Source organism: Blennius ocellaris (assembly GCF_963422515.1).
Source record: "Blennius ocellaris genome assembly, chromosome: 4".
In the NCBI taxonomy this organism is placed as follows: domain Eukaryota; kingdom Metazoa; phylum Chordata; class Actinopteri; order Blenniiformes; family Blenniidae; genus Blennius; species Blennius ocellaris.
Window position 1 is genome coordinate 14,909,273 of NC_137653.1, and position 22,319 is coordinate 14,931,591.

General features: G+C 42.1%; 2 protein-coding genes across 2 annotated transcripts; both read right to left on the reverse strand.

Annotated features, from left to right (window-relative positions):
- Positions 1-624: 624 nt before the first annotated feature.
- timeless (timeless circadian clock) lies at positions 625-12,761 on the reverse strand. Its single transcript, XM_080495444.1, has 30 exons — positions 12,626-12,761; positions 11,917-12,040; positions 11,652-11,805; positions 11,016-11,130; positions 10,844-10,906; positions 10,625-10,726; positions 10,295-10,450; positions 10,052-10,185; positions 8,592-8,679; positions 8,312-8,488; positions 7,972-8,189; positions 7,774-7,877; positions 7,088-7,257; positions 6,888-7,013; positions 6,562-6,713; positions 5,982-6,079; positions 5,779-5,893; positions 5,461-5,662; positions 5,220-5,359; positions 4,567-4,646; positions 4,320-4,443; positions 4,137-4,219; positions 3,855-4,009; positions 3,474-3,711; positions 2,949-3,017; positions 2,711-2,829; positions 2,266-2,512; positions 1,394-1,448; positions 1,211-1,263; positions 625-918 (listed from the first exon to the last, which is right to left on the reverse strand). The coding sequence occupies exons 2-30, from the start codon at positions 11,996-11,998 to the stop codon at positions 791-793; spliced, it is 3,747 nt and encodes a 1,248-aa protein (XP_080351570.1). The 5' UTR covers positions 11,999-12,040; positions 12,626-12,761; the 3' UTR covers positions 625-790.
- A 1,592-nt stretch (positions 12,762-14,353) lies between these two features.
- Positions 14,354-18,967, reverse strand: prph (peripherin; the record flags this gene model as incomplete). The annotated part of the gene is given in 11 exon segments (XM_080495299.1): positions 14,354-14,425; positions 14,552-14,625; positions 15,300-15,352; positions 15,570-15,790; positions 15,898-16,023; positions 16,114-16,278; positions 16,429-16,524; positions 16,835-16,895; positions 18,337-18,887; positions 18,889-18,915; positions 18,917-18,967. Coding segments are annotated over 11 exon segments (1,497 nt in total).
- Between the last annotated feature and the right edge of the window lie 3,352 nt (positions 18,968-22,319).

Consider the following 22,319-nt stretch of genomic DNA (forward strand, 5'->3'; position numbering starts at 1 on the left):
ACAGCTGGAAATCCTGCCTCAACTCCAGGCCCCGAGTGTAGATATAGAAAGGATACATGATCCATGGGTGAAAAATACTCACATTATGATATGTATTTTTTTTTTTTTACAGAAATGTCACTTACATAAATGTGATTTCTCAATTAGTCAAATGTTTTTATGTTTCAATGCACACACACACACAAAATGCATCATGCAATTAAAAAATATGTAAACATCAATGTAAGGGACAGTATGAGGAGATTCATACGTTCTTATAAGGCAGTTTTTTTATATCAATGTTATTAACGTTGTGCCCTCTAGTGTTGAAAACTGTGTAGTGCAATAATTGCCATAAGCAATTCAATAACCAGCACTGGATTGTGAACAGTATTGTTTTATTAATTAACATTTTGGCATATAATTGTGAAACCCAAACCAAAGCCAACAGTGAACATTTATGACCCCCCCCCCCACACACACACAAAAAACACCATTTGCAGCCACAACCTTAAAACCTAAGATGAAAAGTTAGTTTAAAGAAGAACTGACATGAAGTCAAATCTTTCTCAGACAGTATTATCTGCATTAAATACATACAACTGAAAAAAAAAATAAAAAAAAATAAAAACAAGTCCAGCAGATTTTATTTACTCAAGCATCCAAAATGCAACTCCTAACAGAACCTGTGTTTCCTCAGAGGTGTTTGGTTTTACATTAACAGCTTCAGCTGTCCGGAGTGCGGATCCCCCACAAGACTCTGAGGAACACCCAAGGACTCGCACATCTCCCGTCTGTCGTTTCACTAGTCCTATTCGTCGTCTTCATCAATCAAGACCATCTTTCGCCTCCGTTTCACAGGAGCAGAGACGTCCTCCTCCCCATCTGAATCCACGCCATTATTTGTGTCCAGGTCCATCACAGTGGTCGTCTCTCCCACTGTAAGGACAGCGGCACGCCAGTGAAGTCATGCTCTCGTAATGCTAAGAATTCTAAAGGTACGCATGGACATATTATAGAGGAATTCCTGCATGAATGACATTGTTCTATTTATCTACAAAAACAGATTATACTAATCAATAAATGTAAACGTTAATAAATGACGTGTGATGATGAATGAGTGCACTCATCACTTTTTCATAAATGTCAATTTTTCCTTGAAATAAGTGACTTAAACCTCCACATTTTTATTTTGTGTTAATTATTAAAAGCACCGGGAACAGCACATTACCTTCCTCATCATCCAAAACTCTGCTTCTTTTAGTGGCGCTCCTCTCCTGAGACCTGACACAAACACAAACACAAACACAAACACAGTGGATGAAGAACCAGGAAGAAGTCGGAGACTTGAAATTGAGGTTTGCCTTGATTAGTAATTTCATATAAAGGAAATAAAAGAAGGCTGGGCAGTCACCTTTCAATTTCATCTTCTGCATCATCATGATCAAGGGTGGCATCAGATATTGGAGCTAAAACAACAACAAGTAATAATCACTAAACATTCTTGTTAAAATATACACTTTAGGCAGCTGATCACACAAGTTCACAAATAATTTTTTTTTTAAACTGGCAATGATAAACAATACATTTAGTTTACTTATTTAAACTGTCCCAGCAGAGGAAACTGCTCAGTGTGCATGATGACACAATTAGGCTTTCTAATCTTGTGGTTTTGAGTCATTTATTTATGATGCCATTTTCCTACAATCATCAACAAAGGTTTTTTTTTTTTTTAACCATAAAATTAAAAGGCACCAAATGAATTGCGGTCTAAAGATATGACACAGATAAATAGCTTAAGAGGATCAATGTCCACAGGGACAGCTCAGAGGCACATTTTCTTTCAGTTGTTGTTGTTTGCTGTTCAGTTAATACTGGCCACTGTTTGTACTCCAGACCTCCAGAGGTCTGCATCCGTCCCCCGGGCAACTTAAGAGACCTTTATATATCTTCTGTCTGCACTTTGTAAAGTCCATTAAAGACGGTCACTAATCTTCCTCATAACAACTTTGGTCTGAGCTGCAGAGGAGCAGGAAAAGCACTTCCAGTCCGTCCTGCGTCGTCTGCCATGAAGTAGCAGCACTATAATTAAACCATTTCTAAAAGTGGTGTACGGGAGGACTCCTGTGATTCAGGACTTCTCTGCTGGGTTTGCTTCCTCTGCCTTTCAGGGTCACTGTTTCTCAGCGGTGAGAGATGCAGGCCAAAATGTGATTTCTTTATTATGTGCAACATTCTCGTGAAAATGTAGAGAAGCAGCACTGAAGATCGAATCCCCACATTTACCTGCGTCTTCAGTGGAGAGGTGCTTCCTCTTGCGTGTGAGCAGCAGGGCTCTTAGGGCTTGAGCTCTCTTTTCCTGCGAGTCCGCCTCTTCCTCCGCCTCTTCCTCCTGTGTGTCAGTGGTTGTGCCCGTGACCCCTCCGTCTTGCTCTGCTCCACCTTCAGGCTCGTCCTCTCCTGGACTCAGAGCTGCAGCTGCACTGCGGAGCTGCGATACGCTAATCTTTGCTGGGATCCTCCAGAAGCTCTCCTAGTGACATGAAAGTGAAAATAACATACAGGTTCTTATGTCAGTACGTCAGAAATTCAGCTGGATACATTTTTTTTTTCCCACCAATTTTTGAAGCAGCCCCTGCGTCAAACAAAAGCAAAAAGGCACATGACAGTGGTAGAATTAGAATGAGGTTAAATGATTTGGTAGTAAAATATCCCACCAACGCAGACACACCTGCTCATTTGCAGGCGGTCGCATTCCCAATTTGCGCAGGAGCTTCTGGAAGCTTTTGCTTTCCATGGCTTCCTCGTTCGCCTCAGTCAGGGGGACAAATGGAACGGGCTGGGACAGACCTGACAACAGGAGCACAGAGTGTTTTGTTATAAAATAAGGGTGCCTGTTTTATAGGATAAAACCTATAATATAATACAATATTAAAAAGCTAAATATTTGTTTTTCCAGCTGGCCTCACCATCTTCCTCACGATCATTTGCTGTCCTGTTCAAACAGTTCTGCAGCCACATGAGAGGTCCAGACAGGCCTGAGAGCAGATAAAGCAGGAAATGAGGGGTTAAATAAAGCTGCCAGCAATGCGTCTACACATCATTTGTTAAGTTTAATCAAACCGCTGTGGCTACTTTTGTGATTTTTCCCAAAAACGCACCATCGATAGAATCACAGGTAATAATTTACATTTCACGTGTCGGGTGTCTGAACCAGACTCTATATTCACACTGCAGGTAGAAGTGTCCCAAACGCAGCTTTTCCCATGTGACCCACACCGGAATATTTTAATAGTCTGAATAGCACAGTTGAATTTATTTTAATGGGAATGTGTAGTTTCTCAAAGCAACCGCAGTCGGACTATTCAGGTCACATTTCATCTGGCACAACAAAAAAAACAAACAAAAAAACCCCTATATTTTGCAAAATTGCACTTGAACATTAAGACGAGCAGTGACTGTAGCCTTTGTTCACAGTTTGGCCGTCTCCTTACCTTCCTCTTGCAGGGCAGACGCCATGCAGGCAACATCAGCTCTCCTCTCTACAGTTGGGTTCAGGCTTTGGCTCCTCCTTCCGCCTTTTAGCGATTTTTCTTTATTCTGTCCCTCATCTTCTTCTTCTTCTTCTTCTTCACTCTCCTCAGAGTCTTCTTCTCCCTCGTCTTCATCATCTCTGTCCACGGGATCATCTGGGTAACCTTGTGTTAGTTCGGCTAAAAACTCTTCTTCAGTCTGTGGAGAATAAAAAACCAAAAAACGTAATTGATATATGGATGCGTTTATATAAAACCTACATATACTTTATGCATAAAAACACATTTGGAGGAATGAACATTTTCAAGCTCCTAATCTATCCTTTCGTCGGTTTGAATTACCATTGCATGACACGAGCTCTTTCCTTTAGCGGAGCGACTTCTCCTCTTGTACAGTTCTCGCCTCTCGGACACTAAACCCAGACTGAGCAGCTTGTCCACCAGACGAGCACGGGAGCGCTTGGCTGTGATCTTCTTCAGGATGTTACCCAGCACATCTGTTCAAAACAGAATCGACACGCAAACTGAGAAGATTTCCGACAGGACCCCCCCCGAGAGGAGATTTGGTCACGGTTATGCATTTGCAAAATACTGAAACGAAGAAATTAATTCAGCTTCTGGTACCATCCGAGTCTTTGAACTCCTCAAAGAGGATCTGCAGCTCCTGCACCTGCTCCTCAGTCCACAGGACGATTTGAGTACCTTTCCTATGAGTCAGGGAGACGTTATCAACAAAAGCGTTCCAATATTTTTTTTCTCGAGAGACATTTCTTCCAATATTTCCTCACGCAAACTTGAGTTACATACTTTGGTTTCTTCAGCTCCTTGGCGCTCTCTACCAGGCCCATGTGCACCAGCTGAATCACAACGTGGCGGCGAGTGCGGCCGCCGTTGCTCAGTAATGGCAGCAGTGTCTCCACGATGTCTGGGTCTGAACACAAGGACCGGCGGTCAGAGAGAAAAGGTAGACCACGACGGCCGAGTCTGGTCATTTTATTTACACCCACCCCCCCAGACAGAAAAAGTAGCGCAAACAAATGAGCTGAACACAAACCTTCAGAATTACGGTGCTCTTCATACAGCTTACGCAACTCCTCCTCCTCCTCTTCAGTCCACGATGGTTTCTTTCCAACTCTTGACATATTCAGCACAAGAGTAGACATTTTATATTGTGGACATAAAAAAAACATTTTTTTTTTTTTTACATAAATGCATATTTATTAGATTAATGAGGACATTCTGGTGATGGACTCGGCACAAACACAGAACTATGGTAAGGTTTTTAGGCAGGTGGAATATCACGCTGCTCTTTCAGCAGGTCGGCTTCTGATTGGCTCTAAATTGATTGTGCGGCAGAGGAAAACAACACCAAACACACAGCGAGTGTTCGTTTAATTATTAGTGTCGGGGCTCGGAGAGTGATGCCGTTTCTCACAGAACCCTGAACCTCAAAGATGTTTTTAAAAACAACCTTCATGCAAATTCTATTAAACAACTAAAAAAAAAAAAAAAACCCAGTCTTCATGCATGCTGAGAAGAAGTGATGTTGCTGTGAATGCAGAGGGTTGTCACACCAAGTACCGATTTTTCTCTTGCCAATTGACGTTGCAATTTTAAACGATAAAACTTAACGCTCCACACCAGCCTGAAACCTTTGCACAGTCCTGCACCGGCACCCAGAGAATGCGAAGGTAAAAGAGGACTTACCCGTCTTTGCTGTAGCCCTCCGTCATCTCCTGTACAGCCCCCACATTCTTCCAGAACAGCAGTTCAACATATGCCTTGTCGTTTTTTGCTGCCAGTGAAAAGAATCGGTTCAGCACATACTTGGCAAAGGTCACGAGTTCCTGTGAAAAGGGAGAAGAAGTAGACTTCGGGTACTGTGCGTGACCTGGGCTGGGCATACGGATCGTCAAAAAAACCCTGAAATATGAAGGACCCCCCGAACCTTGTAGGCGGCCGATGAGGGGTCGCTCAGGATTTTGTTGAAAAGGTGAAAGACGGACAACTGGTAGAGCAGGGCGTCCATTTTCAGGTCGACGGCCAAGCGATGCAGCATTCGAGCAATGCAGTGGTTTGTATGGGGTGTGTTCTGCGAGTATGTTTTCAGCAGCAGGATGTAAGGTCGCACGATATTCGCGTTGGCAAACCTGTAATGGAGCAAAGACAAAAACGTCACAAGAAACCCCCTTTTGAAAACTACTTTGAAAAGCAGTTACACGGTCATGAAAGTTATTGTTTTGAGTTGGTTTTCATAAATCCCCACCTCTTGATAAAATCCAGAAAGTTAAACTCTTTTTCCATAACCTGGATTGATTCCAACTCTTCCTCTTCGAACTCCGCTGGAGAATGCTCTTCCTCCATCACCGCTTCGGGAGGAGCTGACCCTAAGACAAAAACCTGATGTTAAAGCTCCAATCGTGAGGTGGTACGATCAAATCCAAAATAAACGTATGGGTTAAATCCTACTAGGCAGGTTCGCGTTAAGGATCTGCTTCAGGAGCTCCAGTTCCTCTTCGGGTTCAACATCGGCCGAACCAAACACATCTCCCTCCGGCCACACTTCCCTGAGCAGGGCAGAAAGAAGAGTTCAACTATTTACACAACTGTGGCTATATGATTATAAGAACAGGGAGGGATGCAGAAATTGATAATCAATTCATCAGTCACAAATCCTACAAGCAGAAAAAAATTCGTCAAAATATAAGACGACTCTGATCTAGTTTCTTCTTCTTCATCGCCACAGTCATCCAAAGCTTTCAAGATGCATTTTAAATTCCTTGACTGGCTTTTTAACGTAAATGTTCAGAACCTGTAGCCGACTCTAATATTCAGACCAATATAGCAACAGTGAAGTTTTGACAGTATTCATTCATTATATTGCTCATTGAGATTTTAAATGTTTTGTAGGGCAGCATAATTTAATAAAAAAAAAAAACTTAGTAACTACCACCGTTACCCCATGTTTTATTTTATTTTAAGCAAGAGAGATGATGATGGATGGATAAAAGACGAAATAAAAGAAGAACGACTCGTGGGTCTTGCTGACCTGGCGGCACGCAGCAGCCCGAGGGCTTCTGGTCCGAGTCGAGACATCAGAGCGTCTTGCACTCGCACCATGGCCTCGGTACGCTGGTCCTCCAGGGGGGTTTCAGAGGTGGCGTCAAACGGCACGACGCTCTCCATCAAAGCTCCAGACAACTGAGGCATGAAGACAGAAAGAATATGCTTTATTTTTGTCTTTTTGGCAAGCATTGGATGCAAGATATGTTTGGGTGTTTTTTTTTGTGTAATACGTCAAACAAAACATTGATGAGAACGTTCTCTGCTGAAAGCCGCCACCTGCTTCTCCCCGAGGTCAATTCTCACACTCACCTGAAACCCTCCAGTCTTCAGCTCTTCTTCAACCACCTTCCAGATCTCTGCCAGCGCCTCCGGACTCCTGTCCACAGCCGACTGCTGCTTTTTCCCTCTGGACTTTTTCCGCTTCACCTTCTTCCTCTGCGGGGTTTAACAGGTTTGAGCATTTCGAAGGAGGGTGGAAAACAAAGACGAGCACACGTCCGGGAACCGACCTGCACCATCAGGTTTCTGCGACCCTTACAGAAGCGCTCCAGCATGCGCAGGAAGAGGTGAGTCGTTTCCACCAGGTCTTTGAGGTACGACTGAGGCTGTTTGGTTTCATCATACTTCCTCAGCAGGGTGAGAAAAATCTCTCTGTACTCCATCAAGTAGAATATGTTACCTGGGAGTCGGGGACACACACAAAATAAGAATAAAACCTTTGTCCTTCCAAGTATTTTTTCAGGGGTTCACAAACTGCCTCTCGTGGTATGAGGAGGAAAATCATTCTGAAAAGAACCCATATTTCAAAAATGACAGAGCTAGAATTTAAATATAGAAAACGAAAATGATATTGAAAATATGTATTAGCTTGCTTTTATAATTGATGAAAAACAGCCATCGTTCTTCATGTTGTGATTTTGATCCTGCATCTTGTCAGAATGAGTCGAATGTTATAGTGCTGCCGATTTGTACCGTTCGGATGTGGCTGGGAAAAAATAAAAATCAACAAATAATATTCATATTAGGAGTAAACATGTCTTTTTGTGAAGTGCCCATCGCGACTTGATTAAGCTGTAACTACTTTATGAGCAGGTTGTGGACATTAGCCTATTTTTCAGGACTGTACTCACTGCAGAGAGCCTCCAAAATAAAACTAAATGATGCACTTTCTCAGTCAATTTAACCAGCATCTTACTTTTGATAACGTTGGAGCTTTGACAGATCCCTTCATCCTGCGAGCGGTCCATCTCGTTCACCGTGAACAGCAGCTCTTGATAAGCCTTTAACGCCAGGTGCATCCTGGAAACAACCAACGATAAGGGCAGTGTCAGGACCCTTTTTTTTCTTTCAATATTTGTTTCCGTTTCCCTTCTTTGGAACCGCTTCGTATTACCTGCGGGACCAGGAAGTGGCCTCTTTGCGGTCTGTGAGCAGCATCTCGTAGTAGTTGGTAACGTTACGCTCAATGTAGTGGAAAGCGCGGATGGACATGGTCTCGGAAACCAAGTCGGCACGGAAACCGTTTCCACGATTGAAAGCCATGAAGAAGCTGAGCGCCCAAAGGTAATAGGTCTCGTCGTGTTGCTGGGTCTGCTCTCGAATCAGACTTTCCTGTGAAGGAGGAACACGGAAAGAGAGGTCTAGTAATTACTTTGCGACAGAGTCTTGATATCAAATGAAGCAGCGAGTTGATCAATAAAGGGCAAAACAAATGTTGAGTTGAGTTGACGAACCTTCACGAGGTACATGAGTCGATTGTAGCAGTTTTCCAGGAAGTCCACACAAAACTCTCGCAGGAAGAGTCGAACATTTAAGGCCGAGCGTCGTTTCCCCTGAGTTTCCTGGGCCCGTCGATTCCTCTTTGGAACACGTCTTACCGATTTGCCGATATCGTGAGTGTAATTTTTAAACTTAAAAAAAACACAACAAAAAACAACCCACACAAACAAGCTCATTCATCATAAAGTATTCATCAAGATTCAATCATATTCCAGTAGAATTTTCTGGACTCACATTGTGAATATTTCTGTGGTAGATCACATCTTGGTCCCCGATAGCCTTGAGCCCTTTGACCACAAAGGACCCACCAAAACGAGAGTGTCTGAAATGTGAGCGTCAAACTAATCTCAGTCACACTCTTAATTTGGAAAAATTAAACAGAAGCACGATAACCTTTAGATACAATCCACACAAACATGAGTACATGATAAGAAAGCTTTAATCGTTACATCACTAGAGGCTCAAGTTAGTGTTGCGTTGTCTACTAAATCTCCGCAATCTCAAGTGGATAAAAAGCTGTTGATTTGATCAAAAAACACAGTTTTCTTTGTAATTGTTACACCTTGTGATGTCATCACATCCACCATGTAAAAGAAACACCAACACAAAAACTGTGACAAAGAATAAACAGTTCACAAACATCTTCCATTTGTTGTTTTATCCAGTTACAATTGCTAATGTGAGTGTTCTGCTTTCCTTGTGAAAGCTCCATGAGAAAGGCTATGCTGTAAACGGCTTTGGCTAAATCACACTGAATTGAATTGGAACGGCGTGCGCCGAGACGAGCACTTCTCCCACACAACGTGGATGACTTCAGTGGAAATACACCTATAGGCAACAGCGGAGACGACCATCTTGTGTGACATGGTGGCTTATTCAATTATCTTAAGTTGGAAAAATGTTATCATGCAAACAATAATCCAGTTTAAACTAATGGAAACCTATTTTTGAGGTCAAGACATTCATCATCGTTACATGAGAACTCAATGATAATGCTTCCTCTCTCAGTTCCTCTCATTAATGTTCGAGTCGTGGAAACAAACCCTTGTAATGTGACTCAGCGTTTGCTAAATCTGAACATACAGCCTGTGTAACATGACAAAGGCAAACAGTTGTTATGTGGATATTTTCTCACAAACATCATGATTAACTCGCAGATTTCAGACTCTGCGATACTGAGACTAATTCTGTGCAGGCTGAAATTACAATAATGCAGCCCAACTTTTCTTATGCTGGAAAGGCCAAATTTAAACACGCAGGAAATTTTTTTGTTGTTGTTTTAAATCAACAATCAGGTTGGATTCAGCTTCAAGATATGCTCCTTTTCATCAGGACCTGTTTATTGATAATTGCCACAAAGGTCTAGCAAGGTTTACACCGAGAACAAGTTTGAATTAGAAAAAGGGGTTTTGCTTTTAGCTTTTTAGGAAAAAGAAAAAAAAACCAAAACATTTCACCTGGAAACCAAAATAAAAAAACTAGTGAACCTCTTATTCTGATAACTTGAGGGAGACTTTTCCCAAAACTGCAGTTACACATCTGTTTTGACAAAAGCTTTTCTTCTCTTCCAGCAATATTGCAATAAGGACGACACCATCTATAACAGCTACTCTGAAGCAGCTGCACAAATAACACCCAATATGCCTTCCAATAACAAACACTTATTAGCGCGTGTGTGTGTGTTGTGTTGGCACCTGGTTCCTCTTTGTAAAGCACGAGAGCGATTCGCTGCATGCTCCTTCTGCCTCAGTAGCTCCAGTTCATCAGCGTCTCTCTGCTTCTCCTCCACTGAACGATCGTGGCCGGCGCTCACCAGAGCCTCTGGAGTCTGCACAGGAGGAGGAAAAAAAACAACCCCAAACATCTTTTAATGTAAAAAAAAAAAAAAAAAGAAGTTTATTTTAAATATATGATTTGATTATAATATTATATCTAACCTGGTCTCTGAACATGAGAGAGATGATTTCCAGCACATGCATACTCCACTGCTGCTCACTCTGGGCTGACGCCAGGAACTTGACCAGATCATCAAAACCACTCATGTGAATTGCCCACAGCACCCTGTCGTGGACACTGGCATCATCGTCTACTTTCTACAAGGACATAGAAGGACGAAGATCAGGAACAGAGAGGTGACGGTGCTGTGAAAACTTTATGACAAATCTAATACAATTGTATTGTCGGGAAAGGTTTTCTAATGTTAATACGAAACATATATTTTGGTTTATTTGAATCTCATCACAATCGCATCCATGATAAAGTCAAACCTTCTCTTCACAGGGGTTTGCAGGGACATGCAGCACATTCCTGACCAGCAGCAAAATCCTCTCTATCAGGAGGTTATCCTCCTCCTGCCTCTGCTCCCAGTCCTGATGTCAGCAGGCACATAAAGGCGAGCAAAACAAAGAGACATGCATGAAATGCCAGCAATATTTCTCTGGGGGGGGGCAGGTGGAATGCACACAGATTCAGTCTCAAACACTCACAAGTTGTAGAAGGTTGTACAAAGTCTCGCTTAAAATGCCAAACACATTCTCGCTGGCGAATGCCTGCAACGGAAGTGGGAAGGACAAAATTACAAAGCAATTAATGCACCGTAAAGCATGCAGGATGCAATAGGAGCCCCTTAAATATAGTTAATCAATGCGGTTTTAATACCTCTTTATAAGCTTCTAAATGTGATGTCACTTGCAAATAGTGTTGTCTGAACACCGGATCATCTGGAACTTTACCAAAACAAAGCATGGCGGGCTGAGTAAGGTTGACCATGAGCCTAAAAAAACACACACACACGCACGCACGCACGCACGCACGCACGCACGCACGCACGCACGCACGCACGCACACACACACACACACACACACACACACACACACACACACACACACACACACACACACACACACACACACACACACACACACACACACACACACACACACACACACACACACACACACACACACACACACACACATTAAAGCAACGAAACATTTGATGCCAAAGCCTGTATGCATGTATTCACATTGAATAAGATCAGAAAAATACATTTGTCCTTTTAATGATAATAGAAGCAATAATTCTCAAAGATCCCTGTGGTAAATGTGCACAGTTATAATTCAGCCATGTCGTCGTGAGAATTACAGTTTCCTACCCCCCCCCCAATAACATTTGTGCCGCTGAAACAGTGACTTGTATACAAGCCTGTGTTATGATGTATATTTTGAATATGAATCAAATTAACAACGTGAGTATAAAGATAATTGTACTTTACTCGTAAGATGCATGTTTACCTGATGCAGGCATCAAATAAGGATTTGTCTTGTCTGAATTGGACGATGATTGGCAGAAGGTCGTTCTGTACAATCTGTCCTGCACCCAGCTGCTGGCGAACGTCTCGGGTGTCATCTTCATGGCGTAGGTACCGTATCAAGTCCTTCACACTCTCTACATCACAGACACAAAACTGTTCATGAGAAACTACGTTTGATGCACAATAATGATTTCTCCTTTATGGCAGCAAAAATATGTTTTCTATTTCAAATCGACAGTACTCACCCAGGCAGTCAGACTCCTTGTGGTACGTGTCTCCCTCCAAATAACCGAGAGCGCTGCAGGTGGCCAAGATCTCACAGTTCATCCTGAATACGTCCTTCACACCTTCAGCAAGCTGAAAGGCGACCTTTTACCACACAAAGAAACAACAATTTAACCCAGAAAATAGTTTTTGACAAACAACATTTAGTCACTGTTTGACCAGTCAGTATTTATTTACAAATTACAATGTAATTTTATCATATTTTCAGTACATAAAATAGGTATAAGAGGTGAATCTGGTGTTAACTGACCAAAACAGATGACATGCAATATGACCGTGTTTGACCTCACTTTATCTCATGTTATGATGAATTATAACAACACATTAGCAATCTCTTCTGATTAAGTACCACAGCAGAAATACAGGATCACACTATGATTACATATATTTATTGCACCTCAAAATAAGCAACTTCAATAATAGACAGATGAGGTGAAGCTTCACAAGTTCTAATAATAATATAAAAACACTGACACATGTGGGGGCGACTCATCATATATCCCGCTAACGTGATTTCCACAATGATTGTCTTTTGTGAGACTGATTCGGTGTTTATTATCAACAAGAGGCTCTTCAGTGAAACGTCCTAGGCCAATGCTAATGTTGTGACTTAGCTTCAGGTCGACCGTCAAAAACATCAGCAGCGGCAACAATAAGACACGGACTCACCACACGGTTGGGCCACAGACGTCTCGCCGCGGGGCTTTTCTTCAACCAGGGTCGGTTCAAATGTGTGTTAAAACCGCTTTGGACTCAATAATAAAGTTATTATGAACAGCCTGTCTCGCACATCCGAAAATCTCGCGCCAAAGCAGCGGATGTGGAAATACGTCATGTTGTGTAAAAGGTTCCCCGAGTAAGGACTAGCAAGGCAATAACCTTTAACGACAAAGTACAGGAAAAAAAGAGTTGGAATGAGATAAATGACCGTGTTAATCTTTGCGAAAGAAAGATCGAATTGTGGTCTAAGTTGATTCGCGTCTGCGGGCTTGAAATATATCAAAGTGTTCATAATGTAGCTGTAACTCCGGGTTAAAATTTGCATGAAATAAATGCGCAGGGCAAAACCATCCTTGTCTACTCTAACAGAAAGATGTTGATTTGACATCTATTGTTTGCAAATATTTACTTATTGTTTCCACTTTGACAGGCAGCGAGGACACGTGTGTAAACCACGAGTTGTTTTGTTCTGTTTCGTCTTATTTTTCTCTTTTTGCCTGCAAGGATGCGCACTTTCTCAGAACGATATGAAACGAGCTTCCCAGTTTAGAGAAAGAAACAACAAGGTAGGTCACTTAAAAAACAATAATAATGAGTTTTACACTTTGTAACGTGGGAACAATATAAAAGCTCATGTTAAAGTAATTTCCTATCATAACGTGATATAATTTGAAAAAGAATTGCTGTGAAAACATGTAAAACTACTCTATCCAAAGATATCATAATTAAGATATCTGTTAAAACATTGAAGGCCACCCATAATTTAACAGATTAAAAACAGTATTTCTTTTCTGGTGACGTTTTGATTGTCGTTCATCCAACAGAAGTCTGTTTGGGCTGTTAAACTGTGTATAGTAAACTGTTTACAAGTGCAAAATACACTAAGTGCAAGCTATGGAGTCCATGCATTTGTGTAACACAAATATAAGAAAATTATTGATGTAGATTTATGAGGGCAGACAACACAGAGTTTCTCCAATGGTTTATTTCCTCATACACATTCTTTCTTTAATCGTGCCAGATACACACAGCATTGCAAAGCACATTCAGCAAAAGTCTTTTCAGTTGGTGGCTGTCATATTTTCAGTGTCAACATTTCCATTGTTACATGTTTATTGAGAATCCAACTCTTTGGTGTAAAGATGGTTTGCACAATAACAGTATTGCAAAGCTGCTAAAACAAATGCAGATATGTTTCTTTATTCCCAGTCTGTCTTCAAAAGTGTTCTATGCCAAAGGGCAGTGTCAGAAAGTTTCTTAGCAAGTCATGTCTGTGACACAAGCTCCTAGATCCGGTATTTAAACTACCTGTGTTCGCCTGAACATTTATACTCTGCTACAAATATGTGATCGTCTAAGGATCCCACGGGATTGCACTGTAAATCAAGGCCTCGAGTGGTACATTAATAAAGTGGTTTGGCTTCGCCCTACAGATGACACAAGTGTTTAGCAAAAGTCAGGTGGCCTAAATAGCACCAAAATGACACTGTCTGATGGACTACATCCAACATTGCACCTATGCTGAGAGACACTTTGCTCGACAATCAAACACATAACTAGACGCATTGAAGACTAAATAGTTGAATGTTTGTTCATTTCATTTTTATTTTTTTTCCCTTCACCTTCGCATGTTGTTTTTCCCCATCATGGCACTGGCCTTCACATTATCTAACAGTTTTACTCGTCATTGTCGTCCTTGTCAGCTCTACTTGCGTCTCTCTCCTTCTCCCTCCTGGATTCCTTCACCACCTGATGAAATAGAAAAAAGGCAGATGAGTTCTATGCTTTATTAGACGTTGCTCTTATTTATTTATTTTTTTTGGGGGGGGGTTATTTTATTGTATATCTTGCTAAGATTTGCATGAATGGCTGTACCTCTCCATCTCTAGTCTCAACTGTCTTTATCACCACAGTCCTCTTGCTCTGGGTGTCTGGAGTTTTTTCATAATCTATGAAAAGTCAGATAAAAAGACCGATGAGATTGTCACATTTATCTCCATTTGCATTCACAGTTTTCTTTCGTCTGAAACACAACATTTCAAAATGTGGACTCAGCAACTGTCAGTCTCTATTGAACAGTGATCATTTCATGCAAGGTGAAGCAACTGGCCCCAAAATAAAAATATTCCCTTTGAAACACTGGAATAATAACAAATGGATGTCGCTTCCATGAATCTGCCTTGTTGAAATAGCACCAGGACTACTTTCATGCAAAATCTATAAAGTACAAGCCTGAAAAAAGGACGTTTTCTGTCACGACAAGGTTTAGTTTGGTTTTTTTCCATTCAGAAGCTGATCGCAATGCGGGATGTAATCCAGAGATTAAGCTGTTTGTAATTTTAGATTAACTCTAATATCAATTGTGGATTATTCCAGGAAAAATGCGACTGTGTTTGGTTTCCAAATAGAAACTGAGGCTCTGTAAATTCACTACAATTCTCATCAGTGTCTCTGTGGCTCATGAGTGTTGTAGTATTCAGGGTTGCTTCACTATGTTGTTATTAATGGAGGATCTATGTAAAAGACCTTTCTGGATATAGAAAACTTCCAAAGCAAACAAACCTTGACTTGCACAATCCATTTACAATTATTGTAACTGTAGAAAAAGAAAACTATATCTTACCTCGGTCACCAAAGTGATTGCTCATACCAAGGTTGAGGATGGGAACAGTAATCCTAAATGGAGCAAAAATACATTTAGATGTGAAATCCTGTATTGAAATATATATTTTGGGCTGACTGGAAGTTAAAATCTCAGTTGCTCTGGTATATATAGTTTCTGGGAGGTCACTCTGAGCTCTCATTGGACACCATTAAGAAGAAAAGCTCAAGTGAGAAAATAGTGTAAATACAATGTAAGCAAGTGCAAAACTCTGAAAGTATTCATACACACCTGCTCTCCTCTCCCTCCAGCAGCTTACGGTAAGTGGCAATCTCAATGTCCAGAGCCATTTTCACATTGAGGAGGTCCTGGTACTCCCGAAGGTGGCGAGCCATCTCCTCCTTGAGGTGGCGGATCTCGTCCTCCAGCCTGGACACGTTGTCCTGGTAGTTGCCAATCTCAATGCCGAACTGGTCCTCCATTTCACGCATCTGCCTCAGCAGTGCCTCATTCTGGGGGAAAAAAAAAAAAAAAAGTTATAGGAGCCCACCATTTGAATTAGTGACTGACACAACAGTATCAAAGATTGGTGTGAATTAAAAACAGTTTTTTGTCTCACTGTGTTCTTCAGAGCATCAACTTCACAGTTGAGAGACTGAATCTGCCTCCTGGACTCATTGGCCTCCTGCTTGGCCTGCCTCAGAGCGTCGGTGTTGCGCTTGGCAGACTCAGTCAGGTCAGTGAACTGCAAGGACATAAAACACGCACATACAAAACGTGAACAGATATTTCTGTGTTACATGCTAGCTGTGCATAGATGTGTCTGTCTACCGACCTTGGACTTGTACCAGTCTTCTGACTCCTGCATGTTCTTCAGGGCAATGGTCTCATACTGGGCCCGGATGTCCCTCAGAGCACCAGTGAGGTCGGGCCTGGAACTGCTGTCCACCTCCATCTTCAGCTGCTGGGTCTGGACACTCACCTGAACATCCTGGATTTCCTGGTAACATACACAATTGGAATGAATGAATGAATGGCACATACAAGCGGTAAAGCCCTCGCCCTGGTTTAGTGTGGAGCCTTTGCACCATTGATCATTGGGTGATCTCACTGCATGTGACTTTATAGGTAATCAAGATTGCAAACTCACTTCGTCGTGGAGCTTCTTGAGGAATTCTATCTCATCCATGAGAGACTCAATCTTCCTCTCCAGCTCCAGACGAGACAAGGTGGCGTCATCCACATCCTGGAAGCAATTTCATTTTCCGTCACTTAGTCTTCATGAGAGGAGCAACACAGGTGTAATTGCTTCAATAAATTCCACGCATGGGACAATGTCATTAAGGGAAATGCATGAGTAAGTTGCATCAGCGTGTATCCCATGCAGAGGTCTGCGTCAGCGCACATTTTGAAAAACCTGCCTGGTCATGTTACTGTGACAGTGTTGTGAAAGTGATGATGATGATGGAACAGAGATGTTCACTTTGACCTGTTATGTGACACTGAGGACGCTGAAAGCCAATAGGTGATCACGGTCCGGTGAGTTGAGTGTTTACCTTGCGGAAAGCAACCAGGTTATTCTCAGCGTCTGCCCTCTTCTGCGCTTCTTCCTCAAACCTTGAGAACAAAGTAATTTCAGTAAGTATGATGTTTCGCCGCTGCTCAAGTGACATTGTTTTTTAACAGCGGGAGAGAAGGTGCACCGGAGCCTCAGCTGGCAAAAAGCTTTCTGGATCAATTTGTTAATTTACTGTTCCCCCAAAAAGGATTTTCGGAGTGTGTCCCCGGGGACCAGCAGCTGCTGCTTTCAACTAATGTGTCGTCTTCACAGTGAGTTCAGTAAGGTCATCTGAGCACGCACACACGCACACACACACACACACACACACCCACACACACACACACACACACACACACACACACACACACACACACACACACACACACACACACACACACACACACACACACACACACACACACACACACGTGGTTAGTTTGTAGAGATTCATAAATGAAGTAACATTTAAAAGATTTGCAAACTCCATCTTATCATTCAGGTAAAGTACTAAAGTGTGGATTTTTTTTATTCTTTCAAAATCAGATGAAATTGTTATCATCTAACATTATCATCTAACTTGGTTGTTATATAAAACTAACTGAGAAGAACACCTAAACACAGTGTTTGGTGTATTTCTGGATGTGCACTTGAATCCCGTCAGACCAAAGTCCTGGAGGGCTGGACTTAAAGTAGATTAGTGGGCCCCGCTTCCTCATCTTTAATTCATGTTTCATTACACGGGACCTTCTTGGTCCTAATGGGCTCTCTGGCACCATCCCATCAGCACAGAGGGACAGTGAACACACACCTAATGGAGTCATTGAGTCACATTGATTTTTCCTGACGCTACTCTCACCAACGCCTGATATCCAACCTCTCTTCCTCTGGTCCCATATCCTCTCTCCTTCCTCAGCCCAGCCCCACCCTGTGCCTGGCCCATCCCCCTTCCTCTCCCTCCCTCCTCACATCTTTGTCGTATGCAATGACGTTTGGGCGATTGTTGTTATTGAAAAAAAAAAAAAGAAAAAGTCGGCCACATCTTGACTCAACTCAGCATCCCTTGTGTCCTACATTTTTGTTGATCAGTTTTTCAATTCTGTTGAGATTCTTCACTTCACGCCGGCATGCGAAACATTCGGTTTCAGCACATAGTCACACATGAGCAGCGTCTGCACGCACGATGCAGTGCAGCATCCTGTGTCACCCTGCTGCTGCTCTGGTGCCACGCCCTGCAACAGCATCACTGATGTCAAGTGGGACACGTCCAGGGACTCTCCCCTCCCTCTGTGCTTTAAGTGAAACAGGTCTGCTGGATTGTGAAAGTGTCAGCGGAAGAAGTGATAAAAAAAAATGTATCTATCTATCTATCTATCTATCTATCTATCTATCTATCTATCTATCTATCTATCTATCTATCTATCTATCTATCTATCTATCTATCTATCTATCTATCTATCTATCTATCACGCTGCGGTTTGTCGTCACATTGGTACCGACCTCTGCTTCATCAGGCCCAGGTCTTCAGCCAGGTTGTCTCTCTCCATCAGGTACTGGTCCCGCTCTTTGCCGGTGGCGTCCAGCTGGCGCCGCAGCTCCCTCAGCTCGTCCTGGAAGAGCTCTGTGGCTCGGTTGGGCTGGCCGTGCTGCTGCTGGCCCTTGAACTGGTTGAGCTCCTGCTGCAGCGAGCCATTCTGCTGCTCCAGGTAGCGCACCTTCTCGATGAAGCTGGCGAAGCGGTCGTTGAGCTCCTGCAGCTCGGCCTTCTCGTTGCTGCGCGTGGTCAGGAACTCCTGGTTGATGGCCTCAGACAGGGTGAAGTCCACCTTGTCGTAGCTGAGACGAGGGGCCTGGGCGCCCGGGCGGGAACGCTGTTGGTGGTAGGTGGTGGAGCGGGACGCCACCACCGGCGACATTGAGCGCATGTAGCGTCCCCCGGAAGCTGGCATGCGAGAGGACACAGAGGAGTAGGTGGACATTGGGATCGGATGTGGGCTCCCAAAGGTGCGCCTGTAGGAGGTGGAGCTGTGCATTGAAGAGTGGCTCATGGTTGGTTCTGCGTCTGTTCTCTGTGGCTGTCGGAACGGTGGCGAGATGGAGGCTTGCAGAGGCTCGTGAAGCAACAGGACATTAGGCTGAAGCGTGTCGAGGGTTTATATGGACCTCAGCAAGTGACCCTATCAGCATCACACCTCCCCCCTCCCTCATGCCTTCTCACTCCACCCACATGAAGCCCTCCTTCCTCAAGCAGTCATCAGTATGCGCACTTTGGCCACTCCCTACCCTTCAGAGGCAGGACCCAGCCTCCGGCTGTGCTTTCTTTCACCAGCGCACTCTCTCACTCTGTTTCTCTTCCTTTCCAACCTCATAAACCACACCACTTGGCAAAAAGTCCAATTGACTTTCACATTATGGCTTTGATAACCAGAGATGCCTCTGTGTGGCCATGCACCCCTCCTCCTCTGACTTTATGCACTCATTGACACTTTGGACGGATGCTTGTCAGTTTCTTCATACAACTACTGCATATATATATATATATATATATATATATATATATATATAAAAAACTTACTTTCGATTCTGCTTCTGTTCTCAGCATTAATATCAAATGTCAGGGATTCAGTTACCTGGTTCTCGACGAGAACTGTGTAAGAAGAGTGAAATTCTAGCTGAAACTAAAGCACATTGATTCGATTCCTTCATCCCCTATCTGTCTGCCTTCCTCTCTCCCCTCCTCTCTTCCCCTCTCTCCTTTTACAGTAATGGAACACTTTATTGACATCCTGGGCGTCTGGGAGCCATGACTCTGCAGTTATTCTATCCTTTTAAAATGCTCTACGTCCAGTAATCCCTGTCAAAATGCGAGTTGTCAGATGATTTTGTTTGTATTTTTGGCCAACATTGCGCTGGTGAGTGAGTTCAGGCAAACTCGGATGGAACAGGTCACAGACTAATGTCTGTTGTCATTGTTGGTCCACAGACTGTGATTCACAAAACAAATTATGAGTAGCTTAATATCACAGTATCCTTTGAATTAGCTGTTGAAATTAGTTACAGTTAATACATAATGTAGATATTCTTTATCAGCCAGTATTAACTTTAATAGTAATGTATATCTCAGAATTTCTTTTTTTTTAATACAAGCTGTATTTTCTTTCCTGAGTTTTTTCAGCCATCAGTTTTAAATCAATCAATAACTGACATATAAAGGGATTTACGTGTCAAACTGGATTGCAGAAGTAAACCATAATCAATTAAATGCAGTTTGATGACACAAGGACATCTTCACATCTAAAATGTTCCAATGTTCAATTTTTGCATTTTGAATTAGTATCCCAGCCATTAAGTGCTGAGTTTTAGCTCAGCGTGATATGGAAAGCACTCAGTATCATTTCAACCTGCATACAACTCATAAAACTTTATCATTTCCTTCTTCATCCTGGGGTAAAGATTAAAAGGTTATAAAAGCTGTATTTTCAAGGCAGCACTTTCTGTGGTCTCTTGAGTAATTGTGTGTGTGTGTGTGTGTGTGTGTGTGTGTGTGTGGGCGTGCATGTTTGTAAATCATTTTAACAGAGGCTTGCAGACACACATAAAATTGACGTAATACTGAGCATGCTCAGAGTCCAATGGGTGTGGCACTTTCTTCCTTTGTGTTTCCAGTGATGCTTGGTACCTTCGACACAGTCTCATCCCTCGTTGCTTTACTACACCTTAAACATTTTACATTATTTGATCATTTAGTTTCACTTTTATATATATAAATACCCACGCACCTATAACCATCAACAGATCCGATGAAAAATTAGCATTAAAAAAAAAAAAAGTCTCTAATTTGGGGTGTTTCCTGACTGAACATTGCCGTAAAGTATTTTCTTTCATTGTCTCTCATTCACAGAAACGCACAGAGGCACTTTGTTGTGTTTGTTCCAGGTCTGCAGGACTGCTCCCATTGAGTCCTGGCTCTCCGGGAAACAAATGGCCTGTTGGTCTTCGCTCTGTAATCTAATCAACCTGCTTCGTGGTCAGTAACTCTCCTCTCCCTCCCCCTTCGTCTCACACCCTGTCTCACTACCACGTCTCACTTTCTGTTCGTATCTTTAAATCCAGCTCCAAACCATTTCAATCGCTTCTATCGTCTTAACATTTTTTATCGGTGTTTACACCATAGACATTTCTAAATGAAGCTGTGAATATACCCCAGATGTTCCATGAACAAAAATCACCCAGCTTTCTGATGGATGGGGGGGAATTGTAATATTAACCATCAGCCAGATGTTACCATTAGCAATTGATCCTTCTGATTCTTGGAGAATTCCCACGGGAGCTTTAGAATTCAATTTTCCTTCTGTGATGCTGTCATTCTAGATTATCTGCGTCCATTTCAAACAACTACTCACAGCATGTGTGTCATCTTTCAAACCCAAACAGGCATTTCGGTATCTCGGTCAGTGGAATATCGGGACTAAACACACTGTCTCGTGATTTCATTATGGAGGGCGAAGGGTCAGGTGATGGGATTTATCCTGTATTCTTACATAAAGTTAATGCAATGGGTGTGGCCTTTAATGGGTGATCTGATCAAACTTAAACAGCAGTCAGTCTGGTCAGCAGAACAGAACATTGCTACATAGGAAACAAAGAACATTTGTTGGCCTTAATTTAATGGTAATTTCTTTCTTTCTTTCTTTCTAGAAATATGAAAAGGTCACTCGTCTTGATTTAACTATCTTCATGACTCAATAAGGTTGAATTTGCTCACCTATTCTGTCGCCACGGTTATTTTTAATTGTTGTAAATAACAATCGTATCACACGGACAACAACATTGTTTTTTAAGTCAATAAAGCTTTTTTTCTTTGTTGCTTTTTTTGTTTCTATAAGATATAGCTGTATACACTCCTATTTTCTTTTTTTTAAATTTGCAGATCAAGTTGGTGCAAAAGAAGCTGAAAAAAATCTATTTATGACTTGATTTGAGATCAATTAAATCAGTTGAGCATCTCAAATAAAGTACAACTATCAGTTAAGTGTGTCTGAGGACGATTTACTGTTTAACCCTTAAGATAAACTGATGGTGTGTAAAATCTGTGGTAATTGCGGCACAAAATCACTTCATTTGCATCGGGGCGATGGTGCATGGGTCCTTTCAGACACGCCGTCCTTGAACTTCGATACCTTTAAAAAGTGGTTGAAAAAAGAATAAAAAGCTCAAGACAAAACGGCATTCCTTATTTCATTTTAAAATTTCATTTAGTTTTTCTCGTGACATCTGGTACAGCTTTCAGTGGCTGATAATACCTAATTTGTTGAAAGTTTGATTAAAATGAAATTAAGTGTAGCCCTTTAATTTTCAAAAAGGTGTGGTGAGGTTAATGTTACATTTTTAACATTAGAGTTTGTTTTGTTTTGTTTTTTTTAACAAATAATGAAAAATCCTTGTCACCCATGTCAGACTAACGCAATCTGCTTGGAAGTAGC